The sequence below is a fragment of the Saimiri boliviensis genome, chromosome 14, assembly GCF_048565385.1.
Source record: "Saimiri boliviensis isolate mSaiBol1 chromosome 14, mSaiBol1.pri, whole genome shotgun sequence".
Classification (NCBI taxonomy): Eukaryota; Metazoa; Chordata; class Mammalia; order Primates; family Cebidae; genus Saimiri; species Saimiri boliviensis.
In genome coordinates this window covers 20,199,938-20,223,266 of record NC_133462.1, presented here as the reverse complement: position 1 = coordinate 20,223,266, position 23,329 = coordinate 20,199,938, and the positions used below count along the sequence as shown (strand labels likewise).

Genomic DNA, 23,329 nt, shown 5'->3' with positions numbered 1-23,329 from the left:
CTGCCCACCCCCCACCTCCCTCCATCCTGGGGGTCCTCGCACAAATCTGGGGAGGGGGTGCTAGGCTGACCCCATCCTCCTCTCCCTCCAGGAGCCCCCAGCATGTCCTAACCTGTGCACGGGGGTGGGGGCACAGTTCCTGCCCTTCTCTCCCCACATGCCCCACTAAACCATCTGACAACATTAACGAATAAAATGGCGAAAACGTGGCTGCTGGTGTCGTGCTGGGGCCAAACTCAGTGAGTGGAGAGAGACAGAGGAGGTGCTCTATCATTCTATTTCCTTTTGGGGGGGCACTGAGGCGGGAGTTACTCCTGGGAAGCTCTCAGAGGGAACCATGGGCACCCTGGGAGTCTGGGTCAGGGGTGGGGCTCAGGCTGGGCTTTTCTCCGAGCTGACATCCTTTTTGCAGCTCTGCCAGGATCTCCTCCAGCAGGTCCATCCTGGGGAGCAGGGAGGCAAGGGCAGACGTAGGGTTACCTCAGGGATGAAGAAGGGCCTCGGGGTCGTCCCACGCAAGGCCTCAGGTCTCACTTCTGCAGGCTGGGGAAAAGACCTCCTCCAGTCAGCTCAGCACCGGGTGTCTGCAGGAGAGAAGGCTGCAGCTGCCACCGGCTAGCCATGGCGCTCCAGCGGGCCTGGGCGGGCGGGATGGGGCACAGGCTGGGCTCGGGGTCCTCTGCTTAGCCTGCCCCTGTGGCCTTCCCTGCTGGCAGCCTCCCAGTGCGTGGGAAGCCTCCCTGTGGCTCAGCGGGCTGGGGGTGGGCTCACAGGGCTGGGGGTCCAGCAGGGTAACCCTGTGTGTGCGCCGCAGCAGCCCCTGCAGGGCTGGGGTCTTGGCTGAGAGCTTCCTCAAACTGCTCCGCAGAGCTCGGGGTCCCCAGCAGGGAGGCTGAGTCCTGGAGGCTGGAGTTGGAGTGCAGGGAAGGGCCCTGGGGGAAGCAGGGTTGGTTAAGGGTCACAGGTGAGAGAGGGGACAGTTGGGTGTCCCTGAAGTTCCCTGGTGAAAGGAGGGCAGCCAGGGAACCCGGGGTTGGTGACTACCGGAGGGCGGGCGGGGGGAGGGGGCCACAGGTTAGCAATGGGACAGCCATGCAGGGCTCTGGGGTATCCGTACCGTTGAGCCGGGCTCTCCGCAGCACTGCAGGTAGGCCCTGGCTGTGGGGCCGCTGCCTAGAGTCAAACTGCTGTCCGAGTTCCAAGCTACGCCCCTCGGGACCCTGCTGTGGCCTGTGACCTCAGGAGTCTCTGGGGCCTGCAGAGAGGCATGGCAGAGAGCTGCCGTGGCTTGCCCACGTGTCCCACAGCTCCCCTGGCCCCCCACAGCCCCATCCTGTCTCCCACCTGGGATGGGATGCGGCCTGGAGACACCACAGTGGGCACAGGCCTGGGTGTGCTCTTGGCTCTGTGAGCCATTTCACAGTACAGTTTCTCTGTGGGGACAAACCAGTTGGTCACATGGGGGGCACAGCTCAGCTGTGCCCAGCACCCACCATTGTCTCCTCCTCGTCCTCTCACGTGGTGGGGAAGCCTGGGGCGCAGGGGACAGCGTGGTCCACTCCATCGGGGAGCCTACCTCAGGAGCCACGTCCTGTAGACCAGAGGCTGCATATGGGGACATGGGCCTGCCTGGGGTCCCATGGCCACCACCCACCCCCTCCCGACCTGCCCTGTACCTGGGCCATGGCCTCCCGCAGTAGGTATCGGGTACTCTGCAGGCTGCCCCAGCGGTCGGCAGGTGCTAGGCCTAGCCCAGCTCGAAGCAGGGCCTGGTAGGGCGCTGGCACCCGAGGGTCCAGGGCCGGGCTCTCCCCTGCCTCCAGCTTGGCCTTCACCTCCGGTCCCCCTCTACCAGCCCAGGGCAGCTCTCCTGCCAGGAAGCACAGTTAGGGACCCAAGCAGGAGGGTGCCTCCGTGGGGCAGGGCGCAGCCACTCACTGACCGGTGAAGACCTCCTGGGCCAGGGTGCAGAAGCCGTAGAGGTCCGAGGTGGTGGTGGGAATGTCACTGCAGATCAGCTCAAGTGGCAGCCACGGGTACAGTTCAGGGGGTGGGGGAAGCCCTGGGCCTGGGCCTCCCCACGGGTAGCCCTGCTGTGGCCTGTGGACCCCAAGGGGCCTGGTGAGCCGACGGCTGCTGGACAGGGACGTGCACCCGCCACCAGACGGAGGAAAACTGAGACCCCAGCTCACACAGCAGCCCAGCAGTGGGAGGGCCAGCAAGCAACTCCTTACAACTCTCAGTGCTCCTCCCCACCCCCACCTCCTTCCTGGGGCCTACAGGACACAGCTGTGCCTGGCCAGGGAGGCTGGAGAATGGGGAGGAAGGGAGCGTGCAGGCCCGAGACAAGGGGCAGCAGGTGGGGCAGGTGCTCACCTGGGCCGCAGCCAGCGCTGGTGCAGGGGGCGCCCGTGCTCCAGGTGGGCCACTTTAGCCAGGCCTGGCCGCACCAGCTGCACAGCATGGGAGCTGAGGCCACCGTGAGCTCGCCAGCGGGCCTGCAGGAACAGCAGGGCCTCCAGCACCTGCAGCAGCAGCGGGCCAGGCGGCAGGCCCGGCACAGTCCGGGGTCCCTCCTCACTTGGTCCCCGAGGGTGCAGCACCCCGTGCAGGGAGCCCAGCCACACAGGCTCAAAGAGAAGGCACAGCCCCGACAGGTCTGCAGAGGGGCTCAGTGCCATCAGCAGCAACAGGCCGGGGTGGTGCAGCGTGCTGGGCAGGAGGAGAGCAGGCCGCTCAGGAGTAGGCCCCAGCCACACAGGGTGGGAGCTGCTCCTGGGCACAGACCCCCCACCACGTTCCGGGTCAGGTGGTCCGTACCGCCACCAGACAGAGGAGAATGACCCTGGGTCAGGCAGCCTAGCAGTGGAGGGCCAGCACCCAGCTCTCACCTTGTCCTGGTGCCCTCTGCACCCCCACCTCCTCTCTCAGGCCTACAAGGCACCGCACACAGAACTGGTACCCACCCACTGTCCAGTGGGGCCATCGCCCCAGCGGAAGAGCTCCATGACAGGTGCTGGCCCAGAAGTAAAGACTCCAGCCATGGCTACAGCCACACACCCTGGTCTTCCACGGGAGGGCCGGCAGGAGGCTGGGCTGGGGGCTGGCACGGGTACCTGCAGTGCTGAAGGTCAGCCAGCAGCACATCAGGCTGGGTTCCAGGGGACTTCAGCTGCCGCACGGTCACGGGGTGGCCCCTCCACAGGAGGCTGGAGAATGGGGGGCGGGGCAGGACAGGTCTGAGACAAGCGGGGGCTTTCCGGGGTGGGGGAGAGCAAGAGAGCTGACAGGGGCGCGGCGGGGCTCTCACTTGGCCATGAGGGTGTGGGAGCTGCTCTCGTAGGTGCGGTCGGCCTCTCCCTGGGCTGCCAGCAGCTCTTTGGGGTCCGCAAGGGGGATGCCCGTTACCAGCCCCAGCGGCCACAGGCTACTCAGCTGGGGACGAGGAGCAGGACCATGAGGCACGAAGAAGACGGGTGGTTCCCACTCCCCCAACCGCTCCCGCTTACCTGACCGAACCCCAAGGCCGGAACCTGGGGGGCTCTCCTGATCTGCGCTAGTCTCAGCGCCCTGGGGTGGGGGCAGGCCGAGGATAAGTCTGGGGTAGCTGGGCATGGTGGGCGGGTGGGCTTCAGGGTGTGGACAGTTACCTGTCTGCCGGCATCAGCCTCAGGGAGGACAGGGAGTCAGGCGGGCTGTTCCCAGATCTGGCCTGCAACTGGCCCAGAGATGCCATGGGTGGCAACTCACCACCATGCAGTAAGGCTGATATGTGGGCCCCGCAGAGCTGGAACAGCTCCAGCACCTGGAGGAAGGCACGTGGGGTGAGGCCCAGTGGGAGCCGGCCCGGAACTCTCGCTCTCGCTCCCACCGAGGCCACTGCTCACCTCCCAGTTCTGCTGGGCCCCACCCTGCTCAGCCCAGTCTCGGGGGGTGCGACCCCGCTGGTCATGCAGTCGCAAGTCACCCCCCGCCTGCAGCAGGGGCACCATGACCAGGCTTCGGCCAGAGAAGGCGCCTGCATGTGTAGGTGTGCTGCCATCCAGGCAGCGGCTAGAGCAGAACAAGGCAAGTGGTAGTCAAAGAAGAGACTCAATAGGGACTTAAAGGGGCAGGAAGAGGGCCCTGCGGGGTGGGAGGAATCATATGAGAATGGGAGGGGTCAGGTGAGGACATGATGGGATCTTTAGGGGATCAGGATCACTGCCAACACGGAGGTACCGGGAGAATGGGAAGAGTCAGTGGGGAATGGGCAGGGGTTAACTGAGAGGACAAGGAGGGTCACCCAAGAATGGAAGAGGTGTCACGAGGAAAGCATGCCTCAGGAGAGGAAAGCCCTGGCTCTCAGGGGCTCAAAGTCAGGCCCCTGGGATGGGAGGCATCACTGGCTGGCCACTCACTGGTTGGGGTTGGCTCCAAAGGTCAGCAGGAGCTGCACGGCAGAGCTGTGGCCCAGCAGCGCTGACAGGAAGAGCGCCGTCTGCCCCTCGGAGTTTTCCCCATCCACCTGGACACCTGAGGGGCGGGCAAGCTTAGGACACCCCTGGTCCACACTCCTGAGTTGGAGGCCTGAGGGCCGAGAGGCAAACACCCTTGCCGATTCCCATCCTCCACACCCTCTCCTTGACTGGAATGACTGTGGACCCCAGGTTCCATCTCTGTGTCCTGGAACCCCCACCCTCCAGCTGCTGAGGACCATGCCTCGAAATCCACCTCAATACAGTGCTCCCAAAACGATTAAGTCTACAAATTTGAAACAAGGGGTGACATCTGCCTGCTATGCAAATATCTATCCCCCATCCCGGTGGGGTCAAAACCATACAAAGTTCCCTAGGGGACTTCGCGACCTTGACTTCCAGGAGCCTCCTGCTCTGGCCAAGACAGGTGGACTCCACCCAGCTGTGACTCAGTGTGGTACACACAGGTCCCATGAAGCCAGCTCTCAGCTCTTCAAGAAAAGCAAACTCTGGATTTTATCAGGAGATCGCTCCAATTTTTATTTTAATTTTTAATTTTTTGTAAAGATGGGGTCTCACTATGCTGCCCAGGCTGGTCTTGATCTCCTGGGCTCAAGCAGTTCTCCTGCCTTGGCTTCCCAAAGTACTGAGATTACAGGCATGAGCCACCATGTAGAGACTTAATTTTATTTTTGAAGCCTGCATATAAGGGCTTGATCCTAGTGGCAACCTCCTCCAAGCCCTCACCTCCAGGCCTCTGCCAATTCCCTCCCCAGCCATCTTCCTGCTCAGCTACCCCTCCCGACCACTCACCCCTGCCCAGAGCCCTGGATCTTCCCACCCATCATTGCCCAGTTCCTCTTTGTCCAGCCCCCACCCCAGATAGGGCAAACGCACAGTATCCCTGTCCTTGCACTCCTGTGCCCTTGGCAGATACAGCTAATTATTCATGAACTGGGCCCAACCTGACGTGGTCTCTACCACAAAATCCATCCAAATGTGGACCTTCAATACCAGATCCGCAGCATTGCATTTGACTCAATAGACCACCATCTTTTACAACAGCGTCTTAACTGCCTTTCCACACTCATACTGCCCCACAGAGGCCTCTTTTTTTTTTTTTTTTTCCTGAGACAGACTCTCACTTTGTTGTCGAGGCTAGAGTGCAATGGCGAGATCTTGACTCACTGCAACCTCTGAATCCCAGGTCCAAGCAATTCTTCTGCTTCAGCCTCTCAAATAGCTGGAATTACAGGTGTGTGCCACCACACCCAGCTAATTTTTTTGTGTAATTTTAGTAGAGTCGGGGTCTCATCATGTTGGCCAGGCTGATCTCGAACTCCTGACCTCAGGTGATCCGCCCGCCTTGGCCTCCCAAAGTGCTGCGATTACAGGCATGAGCCATCGCACCTGGCCTTTTTTTTTTTTTTTTTTTTTTTTTTTAAGGCATGGTGGCTCACACTTGTAATCCCAGCACTTTTAGCCTCCATCAGGAGGCAGAGGCAGGCGGATGACCTGAGGTCAGGAGTTTGAGACCACACTGCCCAACATGGAGAAACCCGTGTCTCTACTAAAAATACAAAATTAGCTGGGTGTGGTGGCACATGACTGTAATCCCAGCTGCTCAGGAGGCTGAGGCAGGAAAATCGCTTGAACCTGGGAGTTGGAGGTTGCGGTGAACCGAGATCACGTCATTGCACTCCACCCTGGGCAATGAGAGCAAAACTCTGACTCTAAAAAAAAATAAAATAAAAATAAAGTCACTTTGTCACCCAGGCTGGAGTGCAGTGCCACAATCACAGCTCACTGTAGCCTCGACCTTCTGAGCTGAAGGGATCCTCCCACCTCAGCCTCTTGAGCAGCTAGGACTACAGGAGCTAGCACACTCCACCGAACCTGGCCCGAGGGCTCTTCCTAAAACACAAATCACTTTAAGGACTAGATAATCTTATATGAGTTGTTCCAAAGAAAAGAAAAATAGAAAAAGAAGACAAAGCTCATTTTATAAGGCTAACAGGATCTTAATTCCAAAACCAGATGAAAGTTTCCAGAAACAGAAAGATTATGTATCAATTACATGTATATGCAAAAACCTTAAATAAAATAAAACAGATTTGTCCTTATAAAGCAAGGATGATTCAACATAAAAAAATCTATTGGCTGGGACTGGTGGCTTACACCTATAATCTCAACACTTTGGGAGGCAGAGGCGGGCAGATCAAAAGGTCAGGAGTTTGAGACCAGCCTGACCAATATGGTGAAACACCCGTCTCTACTAAAAATACAAAAATTAGTCAGGCATGGTGGCAAGTGCCTGTGATCCCAGCTATTTGGGAGTCTGAGGCAGGATAACTGCTTGAACTCAGGAGGCAAAGGTTGTAGTGAGCTGATATCAAGCCACTGCCCTCCAGCCTGGGCAACAGAGTGAGACCCTGTGTCCAAAAAAAAAAAAAATTACAACTAGTAAGCAAGTAAGAAAGTAGTCTGAAACACAACCAACTTTACAAAAACCAGAACAGAAATCGTAAAAATTTTTTTTGAGACAGAGTCTCACTTTGTCCTCCAGGCTGGAGTGCAGTGGCGTGATCTCAGCTCAGTGCAACCTCCATCTCGCAGGTTCAAGCCATTCTCCTGCCTCAGCCTCCTGAGTAGCTGGGATTACAGGCACCTGCCACTACACCCAGCTAATTTTTTGTAGTTTTAGTAGAGACGAGGTTTCATCATGTTGGCCAGGCTGGTCTCCATCTCCTGACCTCATGATCCGCCCACCTCAGCCTCCCAGAGTGCTGGGATTACAGGTGTGAGCCACCATGCCCGGTCATCTGTCCCCACTACTTTTCCCCTTTTTTGCATAGCTGGCTGTTATACTGTGAGACTCAAGCATCTCCCACCTGAAAGGCCATGCTGTCTACTAACTCATCCTCATCCCAATGAATTTCATTCCCAGTGGATCCAAGGATCATATTCACCCTTCAGTCCCCATCAGGGACCACAGAACTCAGAGCTCAGCGCACAGCAGGTGATCTGTACCACTGCTGACTGGCCAACTGAAGCCACGTCCTCCGTATAGTTACGTGATCCCGTCCCAACAGATGTACCCGCAACCAGACCCTCACCTCTCTGCAGCAGTCTGGCCAGGACCCATCCTGGGCCCCCAGCCACCGCCAGGCGGTGCAGACGGCCCACCTGGGTATCTAGATCTCTCTCGGAGGCCAGCTTCACCGGGAAGCGAAAGGGTGGTGAGGGCATCTGTGGGCTGCAACTCAGTCTGCTCTTGGGCAGGGATCCCTGGGGGATGTGAAGGACCGGAACTTTGGGGACGACAAAACAATAAAGACAGAGCTGGCTGGGGGCCCTGGGGGCGCAGTCTAGACAGGAAGGGGATTCACGAAGGGTCTGATGGGAAGGGAGGCGGCTGAATGAGAAAAGGGGGTGGCTCTGGGAGGACAACACACCAGAAGGTCTGGGGTGGAAGGAAGGCTGAGAGCTGAGGGGGATCTAAGGCAACAGGGAGGCTGGGAGGGGGCTTAGGGCTGGGGTCAGGCATGCCAGGGTGGCGAGGATAGAATCTGAGCCTGGGAAAGGAGTTGGAGGGCTCGGGAGGAGGTTTTGAAGGCTGCGGTGGGAGCAAGAGGCGCCTGTGGTTTAGGATCTGAGAGGCGGTGAGAAGGGTCGTGGGGAGGCTCTGGAGACAACGTCTGTGGGGTCCGCGGAGGGGTGGGGTCCGCGGAAGGGGTGGGTCTGAGGGCAGCGGGCAGGCTCTGGAGGAGGAGTGGGCTCTGACGGCAGGATCTGCCAACTGCGCAAGGGTCTGCGGGTGGGGCATGTGGACTAAGGACTAGGGAAGGGTCTGTGTTGGGGGTGGGGGCAGCAGGCTGGAGAAAGGGGCTCTGAGGACACCGTGTGGGTCTGGGGAAGGGGTCAGCGGAATGCGGACAGGGTTTGCTAAAGGAGTGGAGGAGGGGTCTGAGGGCGGAAGAGACAGACAGGGTGGGAGGGGCCTGAGAGCTGAAGGAAGGGTCTGAGGGCGACCTGAGGGCCCAGAAAGCTCTGGGAAAGTTCTGAGCCCAGACCCCAATTCAGGTGGCTTTGCACTTACCGTTGAGCTCAATAGTGGCCGCCTCGTGACTGCCACGTGACCCGGTAGTGTTAGCGGGAATCGAGGCGCTTGCGCACCAATGGCCTCCCACGGAGCCTGCGCACCAATGGCCTCCCACGGAGCCTGCGCACCAATGGCTGCCTGCAGCGCCTGCGCAGTAGCACCTGCTTCCCCAACACAGCACCTGCTACTCGGCCTGGGACCCACAGCCCTGTCCGGTCCTGGCTGTCACTGTCTGAGTATGGGTCTGTCTATCCCCACCGGACTAAGCCCTGTAAGGCAGGGCCTGGGGTCATTCTTGTCACGGTTGTGTTCACAGCGTTGTTCACCCCAGAACCTAGCTCAAAAGAGGCCTCATTCAGTGCTTTCATTCTCACTCTGTCGCCCAGGCTGGGGTGCAGTGGCGCTATCTCGGCTCACTGCAACCTCCACCTCCCAGGTTCAAGTGATTCTTCTGTTTCAGCCTCCCGAGCAATCTGAGCTCCCAGCAATTTTTGCCTCCGGGTTTAAGCGATTGATTCTTCTGCCTCAGCCTCTGGAATAGCTGGGATTACAGGCGCGTGCCACCACGTCCAGCTAATTTTTGTATTTTTAGTAAAGACGTGGTTTCACCAAGTTGGCCAGGTTGGTCTCCAACTCCTGACCTCCTCCCGCCTCAGCCTCCCAAAGTGCTGGGATTATGGCCATGAGCCACCGAACACGGCGTTTTTCTCAGACAGGATCTCACTCTGTTGCCCAGGCTGGTGTGCAGTGGCGAGATCATAGCTCACTCCAGCCTCTACCTCCAGGGTTCAAGCCAACCTCCTGCCTCAGCCTCCCAGGTGGCTGGGACCACAGGCACAGGTCACCCACCACACCAGGCTAATTTTTTTCTCCCCCTCCTCCTCTTTTTTTTTTTTTTAGAGATGAAATTTCATTATGTTGCCCAGGCTGGTCTCAACCTCCTGACCTCAAGCAATCTACCCGCCTTGGTCTCCCAAAGTTCTAGGAGTATAGACATGAGTCACTGTGCCCAGTTTCATTCAGTGCTTATTAACTAAGAGAGTGGCTTGGCTCTTTCCTCTGTCGCTTCCTGGCCACATGGCCGGGGCCCGGCCCCTTGACTTCAATGCCTTGGTCTCTGCTCCCCATGTGCGCCCTTCCTAATTTAGGCATACCCTGGGATGAAGAAAGTTGTGTGTCAGTCACTCACCAGACTCAACTTAGGACAGACAGGCTGCCTCAGAGGTGGGAGAGGCTTCCTTAGTCCTCCATCAATGCCCAGGCTATGCTCAATTAAAAAAAAAAAAATCTCTGTCACCCAGGCTGGAGCACAGTGGTGCAGTCATAGGTCACTGCAGCTCAAGTGATCCTCCCACCTCAGCCTTCGGTAGCTGGGACCACAGGCACGCATCGCCACACACTAATGATTTAATTTTTTGTAGACAAAGAATCTTGCTGTGTTGGCCACGTTGGTCTTGAACTCCTGGACTGAAGCGAGTCTCCCACTTCCGCCTCCCGAAGTGCTGGGATTCTAGGCATGAGCCACCACGCCCAGCCTAATGATCTCTCTTGTACTACAAAACCCCTAGCATGGGCTGGCTGAGGTCAAGATGAGCCCTTCCCCAAGGAGGCAGCCTCAGTGCAGGACAACAGCCTAGGCAGTGCCTGAGAACCTTTATTGACCACATGACCCCCTCAGGGGTGCTAGCGGGGTGCCCTCCGGCCTCTGGGCAGCAGCCGCCGCCACAGTTCTTGGGCGAGCAGCTTCTGTTCCCTGCGGGCACCCTGAAGCACACTCCGGTTTTCCTGGGCCCTCCGGATCAGGTAGGGGATCACCTCCTCCAAGGAGCCATAGGGGATGGACTTATATACTGCATAGCCGGCCTGCCCTGCAGAGACAGTGGGTTTTGTTTTTTTATTTTTTGGTGTCTTTTTCTTTTCTTTTCTTTTCTTTTTTTCTTCTTTTTTTTTTTTGAGACGGAGTCTCACTCTGTTACCCAGGCTAGAGTGCAATGGTGTGATCTCAGCTAACTGCAAACTCCACCTCCTGGGTTTAAATGATTCTTCTGCCTCAGACTCCTGAGTAGCTGGGATTACAGGCGTGCCACACCATACCCAGCTAACTTTTTTTGTATTTTTAGTAGAGACGGGTTTTCACCACTTGTTCAGGCTGGTCTCCAACTCCTGACCTTGTGATCCGCCTGCCTCAGCCTCCTAAAGTGCTGGGATAACAGGTGTGAGCCACCACACCCGGCCACGGTTTTTGGTGTTTTTCTGAGAGAGTCTCACTCTGTTCCCCAGGCTGGGGTACAATGGCACAATCTTGGCTCACTACAGTCTCCGCCTCCCGGGTTCAAGCAATTTTTGTGCCTCAGCCTCCAGAGTGGCTGGGATTACAGGAGCTTGCCACGACACCCTGCTATTTTTTGTATTTTTAGTAGAGATGGGGTTTTACCATGTTGGCCAGACTGATCTCGAACTCCTGACCTTAAGTAATCCTGCTTTGGCCTCACAAAGTGCTGGGATTACAGGCGTGAGCCACCTCGCCCAGCCTGGAGTGTTGACAGGGTATGGGCTTGGGCTGGGGAGAGACTCCCCAGTCTCCACCTGGAACAGAGACTTCTGTATCTGAGAACTTGGCAGATTAAGTGAGTTGGATAAAATTCCTAACTGAAAAAGCTAAAAGAAAGTCCTGGAGCAAACTTTTTTCTGTGAGACACAGTCTTGCTCTGTGGCCCAGGCTGGAGTCCAGTGTTGTTATCATGACTCACTGCTGCCTTGACCTCCCAGGCCCAAGCAGCCCTCCCACCTCAGCCTCCTGAATAGCTGGGACCACAGGCATACACCACCATGCCCAGCTAACTGTTCTTATTTTATTTATTTATTTTTTTTATGGGGTCTCGATCTGTCACCCAGGCTGGAGTGCAGTGTCGAGATCTTGGCTCACTGCAACCTCTACTTCCCAGGTTCAAGTGGTTCTCTTGCCTCAGCCTCCACAGGCATGCACCACCATGCCAACTAATTTTTGTATTTTTAGTAGAGATGGGTTTTCCCCATGTTGGCCAGGCTGGTCTCGAACTCCTAACCTCAGGTGATCCACCCGGCTCAGCCTCCCAAAATACTGGGATCACAGGCATGAACCACCAAGCCTAGCCTATTTATTTTGTTTTTGAGACAGAGTCTTGCTCTGTTGTCCAGGCTGGAGTGCAGTGGCACAATCTCAGTTCTCTACAACCTCTGCCTCTTGGGTTTAAGTGTTTCTTCTGCCTTAGCCGCCCAAGTAGCTGGGATTATAGGCATGCACCATCATGCATGGCCACTTTTTGTATTTTTAGTAGTACAGATGGGTTTTACCATGTTGGCCAGGCTGGTCTTGAACTCCTGACCTCAAGCGATCCACCCACCTTGGCCTCCCAAAGTGCTGAGATTGCAGTGAGCCACCACACCCAAACCCAGCTAATTATTTTTATTATTTGTAGAGGTGGTTGGGGTGGCTCTCACTATATTGCCCTGGCTGGTCTCAAACTCCTGGGCTCAAGTGATCCTCCTGCCTCTGCCTCCCAAAATGCTGGGATTACAGGCGTGAGCCACTGCATCTGGCCTGCATTTTTGAAAATCTTAGTTATTAGAATGCTGCCAAGAGAGTAAGAAATTTACTAATCTAACAATTAAAAGAAAGTAAGGCTGGGCATGGTGGCTCATGCCCGTAATCCCAGCACTTTGGGAGGCCAAAGCAGGTGGATCAGCTGAGGTCAGGAGTTTGAGATCAGCCTGGCCAACATGGTGAAACCCATCTCTACTCAAAATACAAAATTAACCGAGTGTAGTGGCAGGTGCCTGTACTCCCAGCTACTTGGGAGGCTGAGGAAGGATAATTGTTTAAATCTGGGAGGCGAAGGTTGCAGTCAGCCAAGATGGCACCACTGGACTCCTGCCTAGGTGACAGAGCAAGACTCCATCTCTAAATGAATGAATGAAAAAATAAATAAATAAGAGAGGATTAGAATCCGGAGAGAGAAGGGACACCCAGTAAGCCACTCCTGCCCTGAAGGCAAAACCAAGCTGATAGCTGATAGCTTCACAGATTTGTAGGGGTACAGCTGAATCAGACTTCAAGCCTAACTGAGGTGAGAGGTGTAAGGGAGAACTTCCCCAAATTAAGCTGGAACCCAGAAAAGCTACACCCTCAGAGTTATAAAAAGTCAACCCTCTGACCTTCCCCCAGTCCCAAGGAATCGTCTCAGCCATAAACAGGTCAAGGAAGAAAACAAAAAAATCCACTTCTGGAAAGTTGGGGCTATGGGTTAACCCCTTTATGTATTTGCAGCTCAAACTTGCACCAGTGCGGTGTCTCAAGAAACCTCAAGCTGTGAATTTAGGATAAAGTGATTTCATTCCCCTTAGCACCTGGCAGAAGGAAACATTAATTATCTGGTGTCAGGCCCTGAGGAGCATCAGAGTAAAGATAACAAGACACACAAGAAATACTACATCATGATCAAGAACCAGCAGAAACGGCAGACAGCAGACACAGAGACACAGCCTTGGAAGGCTTGCAGACATTGGAATGACAGATCTCTCTGGAAGGATCTGGAATTGGTTGGGAATAGAAGAAGGGCTCTGGCTGGGAGGTAGTGACACCTGGGGCTTGGTGGGGGTAGGGGAGCCATTAACATACCTAGTGCCAGAGAGACGTGGTCACACATGCCCAGAAGTTGTCCGAAACAGACAGGCCCGTCCAGAGGAATGCCCAGCTCCCACATGCTACAGAAAAGGCCACATCATCAGTCCAGACCGTGGCTGCATCTAGAACTTAAAGTCAGCCACTACACACCCATATGGTGGTTGCAGTAATTTAAAAACAATTTTTTTTTTTTTTTTTTTAAGATGGGGTTTCACCATGATGGCCAGGTTGAACTCCTGACCTCAAGTGACCCACCCACCTCGGCCTCCTAAAGTGCTAGGATTAAAGGCGTGAGCCTCCGTGCCCCACCTAAAAAAATTTTTTTTGAGACGGAGACTCACTCTGTTGCCCAGGCTGGAGTGCAGTGGTGTGATCTTGGCTCACTGCAACCTCCACCTCCTGGGTTGAAGCAATTCTCCTGCCTCAGCCTCCTGAGTAGCTGGGATTACAGGCACCCACCACCATGCCTGGCTTATTTTTGTATTTTTAGTAGAGATGGGGTTTCGCCATGTTGATCAGGCTGGTCTCGAACTCCTGACCTCAGGTGATCCACCGGCTTCAGCCTCCCAAAGTGCTGGGATTACAGGTGTGAACCACCGCGCCCGGCACAGTAATTCAAATACTGAAGTATTTTCAAACTCAATGACAAATAATACCAAGTCCTTTGCATTCCTTGAAGCGCCCTCTCTCCCCCCTCCCAGTGACTGCCAGCCACTTTCCTGGAACCCTCAGAACTCCTCATGCCCCAGCAAATAAGGGACAATGATTTGTCCATCTGGGACCTGTAAGGACCTACAGGTATAGCAGGGGTTAATGTGTTTTTTGTTTATTTTAAGAGATAGGGTCTTGCTTTGTTACCCAGGCTGGAGTGCAGTGGCTCAAGCACCGCTCATTGCAGCCTCACCCTCCTGGGCTCAAGCGATCCTCCCACCTCAGCCTCCCAAACAGCTGGGACTACAGGTGTGTGCCGCTGCACCCAGCTGTTTTTAAAAATTTGTTGTAGAGCTGGGCGTAGTGGCTCACGCCTGTAATCTAAGCACTTTGGAGGCCAAGGCAGGCGGATCACCTGAGGTCGGGAGTTCAAGACCAGCCTGACCAACATGGTGAAACCCCGTCTTAAAAAATAAAAATAAAAAAGAAATTTGTTGTAGAAATGGGGTCTTGCTCTAATCTGATTCAATTTAAAGATGCTAATTAAAAAAATAGAGTCTTGCTATGTTGCCCAGGCCAGTCTCAAACAATCCTCCAATTCAGCCTCCCAAAGTATTGGGATTATAGGCATGTGCCAACCGCACCTGGCTATAAATATTTTTTAAATCTTCTGCAGAACACTTCTGTCCATCTCTGTCGTTCAAGAAAGGGAGAGAAAGGGAGGGCCCTTTTGTGGGCACCTACTTCCCGCCCGTTCCTCCACCTCATACCACTTGGTTGCTTGGCGAACAGATTCCTCATTGTGGGAAGCCACCATGAGGTGGCACATAGGGCTATGGCGGGCCACGTGCGTCAGCATCAGTTCCAGGCAGCGGCTGTAACTGAAGGAAGATACTCTGTTCAGCTCACCTGGTGAGCGAGGGTCAGGCCCCAGGAATTGGAGGGGGTGGGGTGCTCCTAAATGAGGGATCTCTGGAACCAGTACCCCGTTCTATCTGCTCCAGCTGTAAGGGACAAACAACCCTCTGTGAGCCACTTTCATCTTTTGGGGTTTTTTGGGGGGGGTTGTTGGTTTGTTTTTGAGGCAGAGTCTCACTCTTTACCTAAGCTGGAGTGCAGTGGTGATCTCAGCTCACTGCAGCCTCTGCCCCGGGGTTCAAGCGATTCTCCTGCCTCAGCCACCTGAGCAGCTGGGATTACAAGCATGTGCTAACATGCCCAGCTAATTTTTGTGTATTTAGTAGAGACAGGGTTTCACCATGTTGGCCAAGCTGGTCTTGAACCCCTGACCTCAGGTGATCTGCCTGCCTCAGCCTCCTAAAGTGCTGGGATTACAAGCATGAGACACCACGCCTGGCCATAATTTTTTATTTTTAATGTTTTTACAGGCAGGGTCTCGCTATGTTGCCCAGATTGGGCTCAAACTCCTGGGCTCAGTCTTCCCGCCTCAGCCTCCCAAGTAGCTAGGGTGACAGGCACACGCCACTGTGCCCGGCTTGGTGCCAGTTAAGCCGATGGGACACAAACGTGCCCTGGAGCCCTCAAGCATGGCTAGGCCACCTGCTCTGTAACCTGGGTGAGTCCCTGTGGCCCCCAGAGAAGGTATCAGGAAGTAAAGATCTAAGGAGGTGAAGAATGGGGCCATGCTACTGTCTGCAGGGGGAACGTCCCAGGTAGTGGGAACAGGAAAAGCCAAGGCCCTGGGGATCATCAAGGAGGCCAGAGTGTCTGCAGTGGAGTGAGGAAGAGGAAGAGAGTGAGGGGAAGTTATGGAAGTGACAGAGACCAGAGCATGTGGGGCTTAGAGGCCACTGTAAGGATTTCTTTTTGGTTTTTTGTTTGTTTTGAGACAGAGTCTTGCTCTGTCACCCAGGGTGGAGTGCACCGGTGCAGTCATGGCTCACTGCAGCCTTGAATTCCTGGCCTCAAGTGATCCTCCCACTTCAGCCTCCTAAGTAGCTGGGACTACAGGCACATACTGCCATGTGCCATTTTTAACATTTGTTTAGAGATGGGGGTCTCCCTATGTTGCCCAAGCTGGTCTCCAACTCCTGTTCTCAAGTGAATCTCCAACCGCAGCCTCCCTAAGTGCGGGGATTACAGGTATAAGCCACTGCACCCGGCCACTAGGTGTTATTATTTCCCGCAGAAGCCAGCTGGCCCAGGCCTACCTCCGACTGGTGGCCTCATAGTCAGGCTGAGTGGGGTCTTCGGTCCCTTGGAGCCGGGCCACTGCTCTCTCCTTGTCCAGATACGCACCCCGTACCAGCTTCACTCCGAAGGCCAGGCCAGCCCTGTGCGCGGCCTCTGTGTCCCGCTCCAGCCGCTCAAGTGTGTCCTGCAGGGCACGCGGGCAGGTTCTGGTAGGTCGGGGTGTGGGGACCCCAGCCTGCACCTCCCGGAACACACCACACACCTTTAGATAGGCCTGGTAGGTGTTCCACACCCAGGGCCCGCCTTCCCCCGGGCTGTTCCAGCGCATGGCCAGGGCAGCCACAAGCAGTGAGAGTGCGGGGTTCAGTGAGGTGTACTCTGCATCCACCAGGAGCCGCACGTGCCGGGCCCGGGCATGCTGAGGGTGACGGAGACGGCAGTCAGGGCCCTCCTGGGAGTCCAGCAGGGGCACTGGAGCCAGACCCCGGCAGGAGGGGTTACCTGTGCCACCCGGTGCAAGCGGCTGAGGGAGGCCTGGAGGTGCTGGTTCTGCTCCGCATTGAGACAGGAAACCTGGAGGCTCTAGGGCGCAGCAGGGGAAGTGGGAAGAAGCTTAGAAGTTGCTAGAAATTTGAAAATGAGGAATATCAGATAGGTACTATTTATTAAAGTGGTTCTGAGCCCAGAATCAGGGTTTGAATCCAGTCTCCGCCACACTATTGTGTGACCTCGGGCAAGTTGTACAACCTTTCTAGGCCTCAGTTTTTTGGGGTTTTTTTTGGTTTTCTTTTTGAGATAGAGTCCTGCTCTGTGGCCCAAGCTGGAGTGCAGTGGTGTGATCTTGTCTCACTGCAAACTCCGCCCCCTGGGCTCAAGCAATTCTCCTGCTTCAGCCTCCTGAGTAACTAGGATTACAGGCTCACGCCACCACGCCGGGTTAATTTTTGTGTTTTTAGTAGAGACGGAGTTTCACCATGTCGACCAAGCTGGTCTCGAACTCTTGATCTCAAGTGATCTGCCCACCTCAGCCTCCCAAGGTGGTGGGATTACAAGCATGAGCCACCGTGCTCAGCCCTCCCTTCTACTCTTTGAACACAACAGGTACCTTACCACCTCCAGACCTTCGTCTGCTCCCACTTCTTCAAGTCTTTGTTCTAATGTCACTTTCTCAGCATGGTTTTCCCTGCCATACATTGGCAACTTCTTTTCGTATTCCTCAGCTTTATTTTTCCTTACTTGTTACATACTGACTTTTTTTTTTTTTTTTTTTTTTTTTTTGAGACAGGATCTTGCTGTGTTGCCCAGGCTGGAATGCAGTGGCATGATCATGGCTTATTGCAGTCTCTTCCTGTCTGGCTCAAGCAGTTCTCCTGCTTCAGCCTCCCAAGTACCTAGGACCACAGGCACCCACCACCATGCCTGGCTAATTTTTTGCTATTGTAGAGTCAGGGACTCCCTGTGTTGCCCAGGCTGGTCTCAAACTCCTGAGCTCAAGCGATCCTTCCACCTCAGCCTCCAAAAGTGCTGGGATTCTGACTTTGATTTTAATTGTCTCTTGCCCCTAACTAGCAAGTAAGTACCTCAAGGTCAGGGATTTTGCCTTCATGCCTCCTTGTCCCCTAGCGCCATATCTGGAGCAAGATAAATGTTCAGCAAGCACTTCAGGAGTGGATACGCTTGTAACGTGGGAATAAGAACCGTTCCTAACTCAGTCTTGTTATGCGGATTCATCGGTTCAATGTGAGCTGCTGGTGACTCCAGGGAGTCTGGCTGGGTTCAAATAAATTGGGAAATGGAAGAAAGAGGAACAGGTGGGGCTGAAAGCTTTTCATTACATCCAACAGGGTCGATACGGATGATGCAGGTGTAGGCTTCCTCATGGAACCCCACCTGGAGGCAGGTTGGGCTAGAAGCTGCAACCCTCCCCATCGACAGGGAGAATGTTCCCTCCTGGAGCAGGGAAGAGCTGGGGGCAGCGGCCTGGTTACCTCTTCCCCCGTCAGAGGATTGTCTCCCCCTTGACTTGGGGCATGGTCTCAGGCCCTCAGGGAGCTATTTCAGACACCCACCAAATATTTAACCCGTTTAATCTTTACCACCCTCCGATGTAGCAACTGTTATTAACCCCCATTTTCTAGATGGGGAAAGTGAGGCACAGAGCGGTGAAGTCACTGGTTTAAAGTCACACAGCTAACTCAGGGCAGAACTGAGGCTCTTTCCAGAGCCTGGATATTTGTTTCTTTTCTTTAATCTTCTCCCTCCCTCCCTCCCTTCTTCTTATTTATTTATTTTTTTTTTTTTTGTGAGACAGGGTCTTACTCTGTCTCCCAAGCAACAGTGCAGTTGTGCGATTTTGCCTCCCGAGGTCAAGTGATTCTCCTGCTTCAGCCTCCAAGTAACTGAGACTACAGGCGCACAGCACCACTTCTGGACAATTTTTATATTTTTAGTAGAGATGGGGTTTCACCATGTTGCCCAGGCTGGTCTCAAACTCCTGACCTCAAGTGATCCACCTTTACTTAGCCTCCCAAAGTGCTGAGATTACAGGTGTGAACTATGGCACCCGGTCCTCTTTCTTTCTTTCTTTCTTTGAGACAGGGTCTCATTCTGTCACCTAGGCTGGAGTAAAGTGGTGCGATTTTAGCTCACTGCAGCCTCAAACTTGCCAGCTCAAGCAATCCTCCCACCTTAGCCTCCCAAGTAGCCAAGATTACAGGTGCCTGCCACCACATCCAGCTAATTTTAAGAATTTTTTTTCTTTTTTGTAGAAATGAAGGCTTACTATATTACCCAGGCTGGTATTGACCTCCTGGGCTCAAGCAATTCTCCTGCCTTAGCCTCCTGAGTAGCTGGAACTACAGGTGTGCTCCACCACGCAAGCTAATTTTTAATTTTTTTTTTTATAGAAATGGGGTCTCACTATGTTGCCCAGGCAGGTCTCAAACTCCTGGGCTCAAGGAAACCTCCCATATTAGCCTCCCAGAATGCTGATTACAGGTGTGAGCCACTGCACCCAGCCTGTTTCAATCCTTAAAACCACCGAGAAAGTGCTGTCACTCTCCCCACAGGAATAAACTAAAGCTTATGAAGAGGTGAACCCCTTACTTGCCAAAGCTGATTTTCTAAACCATTTCTATGTGTTCTCTGACACAGTATAAAGATTACAAATAGGGGCCAGGTGTGGTGGCTCACACCTATAATCCCAGCAATTTGGGTGGCTGAGGCGGGTGGATCACTTGAGGCCAGGAGTTTGAGACAAGCCTGGCCAACATGGTGAAACCTCGTCTCTACTAAAAATACAAAAATTAGCTGGGTGTGGTGGTGGGTGCTTATAATCCCAGCTACTCGGGAGGCTGAGGCAGGAGAATCGCTTGAACCCAGAGGTGGAGGTTGCAGTGAGCCGAGATCGTGCCACTGCACTGTAGGTGACAGAGTGAGACTCTGTATCAAAATAATAATAATAATAATAATAATAATAATAATAATAAATACATACATACATAAAAATTACAAATAAAAAAAGATGAGAAAGAAATGTCAGCATGTCCACTGTAGCATCGTTTGGGGGATGGAGACTCAGAGGCCACCAGGGGTCCACCCCAGGAGAGGTAAACCATGCAGCTAGATGCAACTATTGGAAACAGTGGGGGCTGGGCATGGTGGCTCAGCCTGTAATCCCAACAATTTAGGAGGCTGAGGCAAGAGGATTCTTGAGGCCAGGAGTTAGAGACCAGCCTGTGCAACATAGTGAGACCCCTTCTTTACAAAAATTTTGAAAATTAGCCAGACGTGGTGGTTCATGCCTGTAATCCCAGCTACTTGGGAGGCTGAGGCAGGAGAATTGCTTGAACCCAGAAGTTCGAGGCTATAGTGAGCTGTGATCATGCCACTGCACTCCAGCCTGGGCGACAAAAAGAGACCCTGTCTAAAAACGAAAACTAAAACGAAACAAAACTTTGTGGATCTTAATATCAGTGGAAAAAATAAGCGGTAGAATGAGAAAGCTGATATAATGCTTTCATGTAAATTTAAAACATCGTCTCAACTGATGGAGATGGGCAGGAGGGAACTTCGCAGTGATGGAAATGTTCTAAATCTTTTTTTTTTTTTTTTTTTTTTTTTTTAGTCATAGTCTCACTCTCATCACCCAGGTTAGAGTACAGTGGTGTGATCTTGGCTCACTTCAACCTCTGCTTCCTGGAGTCAAATGATTCTCTTGCCTCAGCCTCCCAAGTAGCTGAGATTATAAGCGCCCACCACCATGCCCAGCTAATTTTTGTATGTTTAGTAGATACCACATTTTAGTAAATATCACATTGGAGAAAATAAAAGATAAACAAAAAAATAAGAAACAAAAAATATCACATTGGTCAGGCTGGTCTCGAACTCCTGACCTCAGGTGATCACCTGCCTTGGCCTCCCAAAGTGCTGGGATTACAGGTGTGAGCCACTGCACCCAGCTGGAAATGTTCTAAATCTTTTTTTTTTTTTTTTTTTTTTTTTTTCTTAATTTGAGGCAGAGTTCCTCTCTTTTTGTGCAAGCTGGAGTAGAGTGGTGCGATCTGGGCTCACTGCAACCTCCACCTCCCAGGTTCAAGTGATTCTCCTACCTCAGCCTCCCGAGTAGCTGCAATTACAGGTGCATGCCAACTCATCCAGTTAATTTTGTATTTTAGTAGAGATGGGTTTTGCCATGTTGGCTAGGCTGGTCTTGAAGTCCTGACCTCCAGTAATCTGCCTGCCTTGGCCTCCCCCAAGTGCTGGGATTATAGGTGTGAGCCACCGTGCCTGCCCATGTTTGAAATCTTGATAGGGATTTGGATTGCTCAAGTGTGTATATTTGTCAAGGTTCATCAAGGGACACAACTACAATGTGTGTAGTTCATTGTTTTACCTCCAAAGAAAATAAGTGCTGCAAATAATCACTGGGCTCTAATTAATGAACCCATTATTCACATCCTGAAGCATTTAGGGGTAAAATGTACTGATGTCTGCAATTTACTTTGAAATGCATCAAAAAATCAGATGGATTGATGGATGGAGAGAAGAGAGGGATGGAATGAAGAAAGGGATAGATGAGTATAGTTAAAGGTGGCAGGTACGTGGATGTTCACTGTACAATTCTTTTGACTTCTGTATATTTGAAAATTTTTATAATGGCATATTGGGGAAATTATGCCCCTCATGGAAGGTATACACCTGGCAAAACAAAATCATAGGAACAAAAAGATATACATTATACAAAACGGAAGGCTGGGCATGGTGGCTCACACCTGAGATCTCAGTACTTTGGGAAGCTGAGACTGGAGGATTGCTTGAGGCCAGGAGTTAGAGGCCAGCGTGTGCAACACAGTAAGACAAAGAAAGAGAGAGACAGAATGAAAGGGAGGGAGGGAAGAGGGGGGAGAGAGGGAAGGAGAAAAGGAAGGAAGGAAGGGAAGGAGGGAGGGAGAGAGAAGGAAAGAAAAGAAAAGAAGGGAGGAAGGAAGGGAGGGGAGCGAGAAAGAGAAAGAGGAAGGAAGGAAAGAGAAAGAAAAAGGAAAGAAGGAGTGAGAGAAAGAAAGATGGAGTAATGTTGAAATAGCATATAGAGATGAAAAGGAATGAATGAATGAATGAACAAAGATCCCATTGGCCTAATCAGAGCTTACATGCAGCCAGCTGTCACCCACGTGGCTGTGTTGACTGAAGACACATTGATTTACCTCCTTCCAGTTCATAAACAGCTTCTATCCCAATCCCGCCTCTGAGAGCCTCCAGCCTCCAGGCCCCTCCCTGAGAACCCCAGGGGACCCTGATTCCATCCATTTCAGCCATGCTCTGGAGCTACAGCTGCATTTCTGCTGGCTGTTCCAAGCCCGGAGGTGGCCTGAGCATTTTGAACATCTGGCGTGCAGTGAGGTCACATCCCAGGCCAGAGCACTCTGTTCCCAACACTCACGCTTGAGATCTTTACCTGCCCAGAGTCCATGGCTTCGGCCAGCCTCTCAGGGCTCAGCTCCAAGGAGGCCCCTGGCCTTCTGACCCATGAGGTTAGCTCCTTCTGAAATGGGTTGGTTGGTGGGGTGGTGAGGGGAGCCCAGTGGGCAGCTGCCCCTTCCCCGCACCCCCATCTTTGCACCCCTTACACAGAGCCGAGTGCTGGTCAGCGCCGTCACCTTCAGCTGCATGAAGCTGGGCTGGCTGAGGGGCTCCAGGAGACTCCGTGACAGGTCCACACCCCGCAGCATAACACCGAGGTTCCCCTCGTAGCAGGCCTCACTGCCCAGCCAGCAGGCGTCAGGGCCCGACCTGCGAAGCCCCTTCCTGCATCCCCCCAGCCTCCCTGGGCCCTGTCCCCTACTCACCCAGTCTTGGCAGTGGAGTCCGGCTCCTCCTCAGTGGGCACTGCCAGCAGCGGCCGGAGGCCGAGGGTCCGAAGCTGCTGCACGCAGTCCCTCACCTCCTCTGCTGTCTCACCGGCCACAAACTGCCCGTAGAAGGATGCTCGGAGAAACGCGCCCGAGAGCCGGGAGCCCAGGAGTCGCTGAGACCAGGCCTGGAGCTGGGTGACAGGGAGCGAAGGCTCAGCGCCAGGCTTCGGGGAGCCTTCAGGCTGGTCCTCGGGGTCACTGCTTACCGCCAACCCGTGGGTGACTAGTGGGGGCCAGGCACACAGCCGGAGAACCAGCAAGGCCCGTGTCAGCTCTTTCGTGTGCTTGAGTTGGAAGGCGCCGCCATCAAATTTCAGGGGTGGACAGCTCCTGGAGGGGGGACCGGCTTGAGAACAGAGCGCGCGGCAGGTCTGGAGCATCCTGGGTTCCTGGCTGCATCCACACCAGGTGAAGGGACTCTGGAAGCAGCAGGTTCACCAACTGCCCCTTGCCCAGGCTGGGGGCAGTGACTGATGGCAAAGCTTCAGGATCACAGGCTCTTTGGTGGCGTGGGGTGGGAGGGGGAATTAATTATTAACCAATGGGGACAGAGTTCAGAGTAACGGTAACAGGAGGCAAATCCCCAGTAATAGCCTCCAACAATCTTCAGCACAACAGCCTGCGCTTATTAGGTGACCGCCTTGTACTGGGGAGAGCAGGGGCCCTGGGGCAAGGGTCCCAAGACATTGGGCTTTGTGATCTGGGGCAAGCTATGTAACCACTTTTGTGGCAACTGCTTCCTCTTAAAATTGGAAATGCTGTAGTGTCATTGAATACATTTGAAAATATGGCTCTCACATTTATAATCTCTGCACTTTAGGAGGCCAAGACCAAGGAGTTGGAGACCACCCTGGGCAACATAGTGAGACCCCATCTCTACGAAAAATAC

General features: G+C 53.7%; 1 protein-coding gene across 15 annotated transcripts; it reads right to left on the bottom strand.

Moving 5' to 3' along the window:
• Window positions 1-233: 233 nt before the first annotated feature.
• On the bottom strand, window positions 234-22,925 carry PRODH2 (proline dehydrogenase 2). Of its 15 annotated transcripts, XM_074386530.1 has the most exons (24): window positions 22,647-22,925; window positions 22,375-22,571; window positions 22,156-22,288; window positions 21,984-22,070; window positions 16,529-16,609; window positions 16,290-16,445; window positions 16,045-16,211; window positions 14,644-14,754; window positions 13,217-13,302; window positions 4,401-4,515; window positions 3,888-4,053; window positions 3,651-3,805; window positions 3,510-3,570; window positions 3,311-3,435; window positions 3,117-3,209; window positions 2,377-2,712; window positions 1,943-2,100; window positions 1,677-1,870; window positions 1,519-1,591; window positions 1,345-1,433; window positions 1,118-1,255; window positions 772-932; window positions 535-584; window positions 357-443 (listed from the first exon to the last, which is right to left on the bottom strand). In XM_074386530.1, the coding sequence occupies exons 1-23, from the start codon at window positions 22,818-22,820 to the stop codon at window positions 566-568; spliced, it is 3,075 nt and encodes a 1,024-aa protein (XP_074242631.1). In that variant the 5' UTR covers window positions 22,821-22,925; the 3' UTR covers window positions 357-443; window positions 535-565. The 15 variants fall into 15 exon arrangements, 9 of the variants coding, with proteins under 9 accessions (XP_074242632.1, XP_074242631.1, XP_074242630.1 ...); XM_074386531.1 differs by lacking the exon at window positions 772-932 and having other exon boundaries at window positions 234-443; XM_074386529.1 differs by having other exon boundaries at window positions 359-584.
• Window positions 22,926-23,329: the final 404 nt, after the last annotated feature.